This window comes from Monopterus albus, unplaced genomic scaffold, assembly GCF_001952655.1.
Source record: "Monopterus albus unplaced genomic scaffold, M_albus_1.0 scaffold338.1, whole genome shotgun sequence".
NCBI classification, from domain to species: domain Eukaryota; kingdom Metazoa; phylum Chordata; class Actinopteri; order Synbranchiformes; family Synbranchidae; genus Monopterus; species Monopterus albus.
In genome coordinates this window covers 193735-201524 of record NW_018128218.1, presented here as the reverse complement: position 1 = coordinate 201524, position 7790 = coordinate 193735, and the positions used below count along the sequence as shown (strand labels likewise).

General features: G+C 42.4%; 1 protein-coding gene across 5 annotated transcripts in view; it reads left to right on the top strand.

Annotated features, from left to right (window-relative positions):
* efl1 (elongation factor like GTPase 1) overlaps positions 1-7790 on the top strand; it is a 159872-nt gene that overhangs the window by 18278 nt on the left and 133804 nt on the right. For all 5 annotated transcript variants that reach the window (XM_020624779.1, XM_020624783.1, XM_020624781.1 and 2 more), the window contains exon 9: positions 592-671. In XM_020624779.1, the coding sequence (XP_020480435.1) occupies positions 592-671 (80 nt within the window). The remainder of the gene's footprint in view (positions 1-591; positions 672-7790) is intronic.

Sequence of the window (7790 nt, the reverse complement as noted above, 5' to 3'; positions counted from 1 at the left end):
AGATGGTAAATGGACTGTATTTATATAGCACATTTTTCACAGTGTGTTGCACTGGCCAAAGCGCTTTACAGGGAGATCATACACCATTCACCCATTCACACACCGATGACGACAAGGCTGCCACACAACGGCGCTAGTCACGCCACCGGGAGCAATTCGGGGTTCAGTGTCTTGCTCAGGGACACTTAGGCATGCGGGGAGACAGGGAGTCGAACCACCAACTTGCTGGTCAGAAGACGACTTGCCCTACCTCGTGAGCCACAGCCACCCAGATGATCTGTTCAAGTCAGGAGACTCCTAAACCTAGAGCTTCTGTGTTCTTGAAGTAGTTCATGGTGGATACTGATGCTAACATTGTTAGCCAATTGAAGGAACTGCTCCAAAGTGTTGCAAAAACCAAAGCTTAACCATTTCTTATCCTTTCTCGATGGTGGATCTGCAACCCCAAGTGACAGGCATCCAGTCAAGGCTGCTGTCACATATGATTTTGAGCAAATTCTGGCCACCGCAATCAGTGAACTGTACTCACTATAAAGACTGTGCATGTTACTGCATTTGTCTGTATTTTGCATGTTTTCTTTTTTGCTGCAGGCCAAAGGAAAGAAGCCACTGTTTGTGCAGCTTGTGCTGAATAACATTTGGAGTTTGTATGATGCAGTTGTCACTCGGAGGTGGGTAAAAGTTACTACACTGAAACACTATGGTACATTTGAAATTCACAGGCAGTGTTGCTTTCTTAAATGAATGAAATCGCTGTTGTAAAGACGTGTGATCATGATGAAATACTGTGGTACAAAGATAAGCTATGTAGCAGTCTAAACCAGTATGATATCAGTTATATTTTGTGGTGTGTACACAGGGTTAAGATTGCTTTAAAAAACTGTTCCATTATTGGTTGGAATTTTTAAATTTTACCTACTGATAATCATCATCACCTTTATTTACCGAAAGGCCAGTTGAGCTCTCATTCTCAGTGGTGCCCTGACATACAATTAACACCTTCAGAACAATAAAACAAACACGTGGATCATAGAAAAAATAAGTATCAAAAATACAAAATCACAAAACACATTAAATACAATAAAATGTATACACAACATCAGTGTAAAAAAATCATATTAAAAAAAGTGTCCACTCACATTTAAACAGTAAAATACTATATAAAAGCAGTTTAAATTGAGGAATGAGCATAGCCAGTTTAGTTTTTTCTGCAAACTGTTCCATCTTTGCGGTGCATAGTAACAGAACACATTGATGGCTTATTACTCAGGAGTCATGTAATATATTCAGCAGGGCTTTATAAATATATAGCACACAATGATGCTCTCTTTCTTGGTGTCAGACATGGTGTAGTAGCCAAGGTAAAATCTGTAGTTGTTAGGATCTGATACCAACTAAATTAATTCAGACAAATCATCCCAATTTAAATAATCATTTAATATTACAATTATTCTGAACAGAGTAGTAGGTAGAGAGGTAATCTGGTAGTTAGGGAATAGAGAACAGAATCGCTCCTCCTGCAATGGAATAGATAAAGTACTAAATGAGGAGATTGTCACAGAGTCAGTCAGTCTTGGTCACAGGGTCCAGTCATCAGAGTCCAGAGTTCAGAGTCCCCTCGGTCGGGTCCAAAAGCACACTCATGTCTGCAGCACCATCACTCCTTCTCCCTCCCTAACCCAGCTATCCTAGCCTTTATCTTCTCACAGTTACACAGCCTTCCATGGCCTGAGCCACAGACGCAGTCTCACGCCAGCTCCACACACCTTCTTCTGAGCATTGTCTAAGTCCAGTACATGAACTTCTAGGTTGCGTTGACCTAGCGCACATTTCCTTTTTCTAAGCATGAACAGAGCACACAAACTGTTCACATAAGGCTGAAGCTATGTCCATTTTCCCATTTAAGGAGGACTCCTCTCTGGATGTTTACCCATAAATTAAACAAGGAGGACACAAGCCAAAATATTCTTGCTTGAGCAAGAGGAGAGAAGAGAAACCGATCAAGCTTACATAAACACTTAGCTCACCCTTACATAACTACTACAAATAATATCTATATATGAACTACACACTATTCTATTACGTATTATCTCTGGACTGGTACCTTGTTTGTTTTTAACCACTACACTAGTAACTAGCTTCAGAGCATTAACCTTCATTTGAGTGTAAAATACTGTACATGTCAAATGAGTAGAGAGGGGCTGAAGTGTCTTTCACACAGTGTACTGTACCACAAGCAGCCTCATTATGTGGCTTTATCAGATGCATCAGGAGTCAGGGCTCCTCCAGGGCTCTTATAGCTCTGTGCACAACTCTGTGCACAGCTCAGTACAAACAACCCTTAGACAATGTGACATTGAGCATGACAAAAGAGGAGCACATTGCTGTATTATTCCCTCTGCTGGCAAGAATCCCAAAATATAACTAACTAACTAAATAAATAAATAAATAAATCTCCAGTTTCTCATTCTCCTTCTTCTTGCTGTTGTTAACACTACTACCACCATGTCTGGTTGGTTGGCCAGTACCTTCCTGTCTGTCTGGATCTGGAAGTCCCACAGGATCTTAGTCCTGTTACTCTCCAGGACCTTCTGAGGAGTCTCTCACCTGGACCTGGGAGGGTGTAGACCAGACTTGTCACAGATGTTTCTGTGCACAGTGCCAGCCACTTGGCTGTGCCGTTCAGTGTTTGCTGTTCCTGCCTGTATTTTACATCCTGCAACTATGGCACAGCCTGTGGTGGTACCTGGCAGCTTCAGATGCACCAACACATAATGTCTCATAGGTGCTCAGTTGGATATATGTCAGGGGAATGTGAGGGCCAGAGTCGTACTAGAGGATGTCATGGAGTCTGTTTCTGACAGTTTGGTCAGAAACACCAGTAGCTGCTGAAGGTCATTCTGTAGGGCTCTCAGTGCTCCTCCTGCCACAAAGGAGCAGATCTCGGTCCTGCTGCTGGGTTGTTGCCCTTCTACGCCCCTGTCCAGCTCCCCCAGTGTAAAGGCCGGTCTCCTGGTATCTCCTCCATGCTCTTGAGACTGTGCTGGGAGACAGCAAACCTTCTTGTGACTGCACATATGGATGTGCCATGGTGGAGTAACTGGACTACCTGTGCAACCTGACTGGGCTGCAGGTACTGCCTCATGCTACCAGTAGTGACAAGGACACTAGGAAAACAAAACTTGAGAAGAATCGCTCAGTAAGGATCAGGAGAGAGCATTTTTCTGTGGCCACCACATATAAAACCAGCCCCTTTTGGAGGGTTGTCTTGCCTTTACCTCACTATTGCACCATCACTTTCATTTGCACCAAAGCAGATGAAACTGATTCATAATCACTTGGACAGACTGATATCCCTGAGGTTTAACTGACTTGATGTTATACTGTTATTATCAAGTGTTTCCTTCATTTTTGAACAGTATGTTTGTTTGTTTATTTAATGTTTTATGTATTTATTTAAAAAAGCTGAGCCTCAGAGCCAAATGTTGCAGCAGTAGTAGCTGCTTACCTTTGCATTCTGGTGCATTGGATGTAAATGACTTGCTGCTGTTGGCTCAGTGCTGCTGTGACACTTTGCCTATAAATAAACTCTGGAGCCCTCCTGGCTATCTCAAGGTCCTTTGCACTTGCTGACACACATGCACACACACACAGCAGGGAAACAAACCCTGCTCCCGTGCCTGATGAAATCTGTAGACAAGGTGTCTTAGCAGGTCAACAGCAAAGACCCACGACCAGAAAGAAATAACAGGGGCTTATTGAGTGACAGCATACAAGACCTATCTCAGCTATTATCGGTGCTATGAGTTCCTCTTTGGAGGATTTGGGGAGTTTTTTGATCAGTAATAGTTTAGGACGTACTGTGAAAGTGTAGCAGTATGGAGTTTGTCACATGTAGACGGAGCCAGACGGTCAGAGACACATATGGTCAGAGCTGGAGGATGAGAGGCCAATGGCTGAATCTCACTTTTGTCACCGCAGTCTGCTACATCCCACCTTCTACGCCTCCCTATGTGCTCTCAACACACACAGACACAATACTTAAATACACATACTAATACATACTACAGGACAGCAAGCATACATAGTGTAAGAATAGTTTAACAGTATTTCCTTTAGATTTAGATCAGAAGACACATACCACACTCAGGCTTTGGGAAGTCACCGCTCCCAGCCAACAAACAGCCTGGCACATAAACCACAGCGTTTTATTGTTCTGCTTTGGTTTGTTGTTTGTAAGTATTAAACTAATTGGTGTATTATTTACTCTTGGGTACAGCTTCCTCGTTTGCAGTCCTTATGCTAAGCTAAGTTAACTGTCTCTTGGAGTCAGCCAAGATATTTCATCTTCTTGTGTAATTTTTGGCAAGAAAGTGAATAAACATACATGTATATCCCAGAGTTTGATTCCAGCCATCTGCTCCATGTGCATTTTCAATTTAAACATGCCAAAAAAATAAAACGTCTTATGCTTGACTGAAGTGCAAAAGTTGATGCATGAAATAAAGTGCAATGTCTTGGCAATAAATGATGACATGACATGAAACATGTTCGTTTAACATCCACTGAAGTTTTCACTCCACTGAAGAAATGAGAATGAAAACAACAGACCAATCAAGAGACAGTAACCTTCTTCAAATGAATACAACAAACAAACATAAATATCATCTTGGAAATCATCCACTGAAATGATCCATGTGTCAACCACAGTTTATGCCAATTTAAAATATTTCACAAACTACAAACTTTATCTTTGAACTTGAACCAAACTGTCAGTGGTGTAACCAAGCCCCAGCTGCCTTGACTCATTTATTTTAGGTCTGTCCAAGTATGAATCAGTTTTGTGTTTGAAACATTCTTGTACATGTTTAATAAGGTCATCGATGTTTGGAGTGGCTGCTTGCTTCTTATCGGTTTTAGGAAAATATTTACCGTATGTAAAGTAGTTGGAATTCTAGCCCTCCTGCCTCATGTAGCCACGGGGCTGATGAAGTGATGGTTCACTTGTAGTTCTTTGGTGAGATGTTCTGAAACCAATGATGTGATGAGTAAAATTACACACAAAAGACAGGGTAGCATCAACACAGCAACAGTGGCAACATAATGTTCTCAAGACAATGCAAAAGCCATGCAAAGCAACACAACACAACACAACATCAGTGCAGTAACACAGCACCAATATCTGCTATTCAGGGTGTACAGCCATGCAAGCAACACAAAACACAAAACCTATCCAATTCACATTTTCCTTGGCAGATTTTCTGGAGCTTCAGTTCAACTTTGTGCCACTTTTGAATTGAAGTCTAACTAACATTGAGCTAATGTATTTTTCTGAACAAATCTAATGACTAGGCCCTTGTGTGCATAATAGGCACAATACTAGACTCTGTTTGTGTGACAACATCTGCTCCTTTATTTGAAACGTTGCAGACCTACTGAGATTTCCAGCAGTGTGAATGCCTCTTCAAATGAGATAAAATGTCATCAGCGGAAGGGCTTGATTGAATGTTTAATGATAGCAGGTCCACTGACTAAAGATGGAGAAAAGGCTGATTCCTGAAAATGCTTTCAGTTTGATTCAAGAGGAAACCGTAGCACCAGTAAAGTGCAGTTTGGAAACACGTCAGAAAAAAACATTGCTGTTAAAATGCCGTTGTCACTGGCTGTCCAAAGCAAAGCATAAAAACACACAACTGGGGATTCAACCTAGACAGAATTCTACCTACAGCAAAGCCGAGGCCTATTAAGAGATTTGAGCATCTCTACTGACTTTTGTGAGGTTTTGTAGTTGGAAATCAGACCACCATTCCCATTTGACACCTCAGAAACTTCAGCCACTCTCCTGTGGAGATGCCTCTATTCTGTGCCTGTTTAGCCTTTGTGGCCCTTAATAGGCTACACACTTCCAGTGAAACAGAGACTGGAGCCACTGTGGGCCCCTTTTTGTGTCATGCCTTGCAACAGACATCTGGACACTCTTTTCTGTTTCCCAATTTCCAGTTCTATTCAAGAGGAACAAAGGAGAGCAGGTGTCTGAGCATCCAAAAGTCACTCTTCATCATGCTGGGCTCTCGCAGCCTGACATGGAGACAATGAGGTGGAGGGGGAAGAAGCAACTGCAGTGAAAGTGATTGAAACAGAACTCATGTCCCCCAGGGAGCCATGTGTGTCCACGAGTCCCCCAGAGCAAGACCCGGCCTGGCACCAGGGGCTCCAGCAAGGCCAGACTGTGGGGGAGTGAGTGCGAGACAACAGCTGCTAATAAGTCACCACAGAACCAGAGTGGATGGTAAAAAGAAGGAGTGCAAAGAAATGAAGGTGGGGGACGATGGCTACAATGCACACATAGACTCTCCATCACGGTCAGTAGCAGAAATGATTATGAGGAGAATGAAACGGAGTAGGTGATGGTGGTTGTGTTGATGTGTCGATATTACTGTGCGCAGTAATTATTAAACAATGTCGAGTCAGGTTTGTTTATGCAGCACACATCACAAATCTCAGAAGGCTTGACAAAACATGAAAACTTCAACCATAACATCTTTGGTTTTGAGAAGAAAAAACAAGAAAAACAACTTTACAGGGAAAAGAAACATAAACTGATCTCACAGGCAAGCATGTAGAATAATCATCGCTTTGGTCTGTAAGGGAACTCTCTTAACTTTCCATTCTTCCAAAGATATTCCCCCACCTCAGGTCTTGATGATGTGGTGGAGACACTGTCTAAACACAGAGTTATTCTTCTGCATTGCAGCATGTATGGGAATGTATGAGACAGTTGTACAGATGTTGAAAGGTTCTGACTAGGGGGTTCTCAAACAGCAAAATACAGAAAACGTAGAAAAAGTCAGGAAGCAGAAACGGTAGACATTCTGAGCCAGGCTCAAAGCTGTTATAGTTTTCCTACTAGCACAGGTATTATGCCACTTTATGATGTGTTGACATTTTTCAGGTGACATGAAACCCATGTAGACTGAGAATAGAAGGTCAGTCTAGCCGAGTAGCACCAAGTTTGAAATTTGCTCCAGCATTTTCAGAGCTGTGAGGACCAGTTACTAGCAGGCAGCTACATCTTGGTCAGAGCAGAGTCGGGTCTTCTAATCGGTGTGTGGGATGCACAGCTCAGCATAACATGTGGTTAAGATTTGGGAGGTGTGTGTGTGTGTGTTGGCTGGTCTGGGACCATCAGTGACCTATGTTTACCCATCACAGCTTAACACATCGCTCCGACATCTGCCACAGGTCTTCAGCTGGGTTGAGACCTGGTGACTGTGAAGGCCACAGCGTTTCCATCCTCATCAATGCATTCAGTGAGCCCTCATGTCCTGTGGGTGGGGGCAGTGTCAACCTGGAGGAGGCCACTTTCTGAAAATTCAGAAATTCAGGTTTAATGTTTAAGATTCAACTAGACCACATGTGAAGAAAAGGGACACAAAAAAGAACAAGAAATATAAAAGAGAGATTTTAAGATTTGTCATGTTTACCCCACTGACTCTGTTTCTGGTGTTTCTGGATAAGTGAATAAAAAAGAAGCACAGTTTTGGTTAAAGAAAGAGAGACATACACTTATAAGTATAGCTTCACAAATACAGTGCATAACATTAAGCAGGTGAATTCAAAGTGTCAGAGGGAGTTATAGAATTATTATTGCTGATATCAGTTTGATTTCAGCTGGATGATGGGCTTGAGAGGGATGTGATCCGTTAACCACAGGGCTGATGGTTTAACTCTGGCTCCTTCTGTCCCCAAGTGTAAAGGACTTCAGCTCTTGCCATCAAAAGATTTGCTAA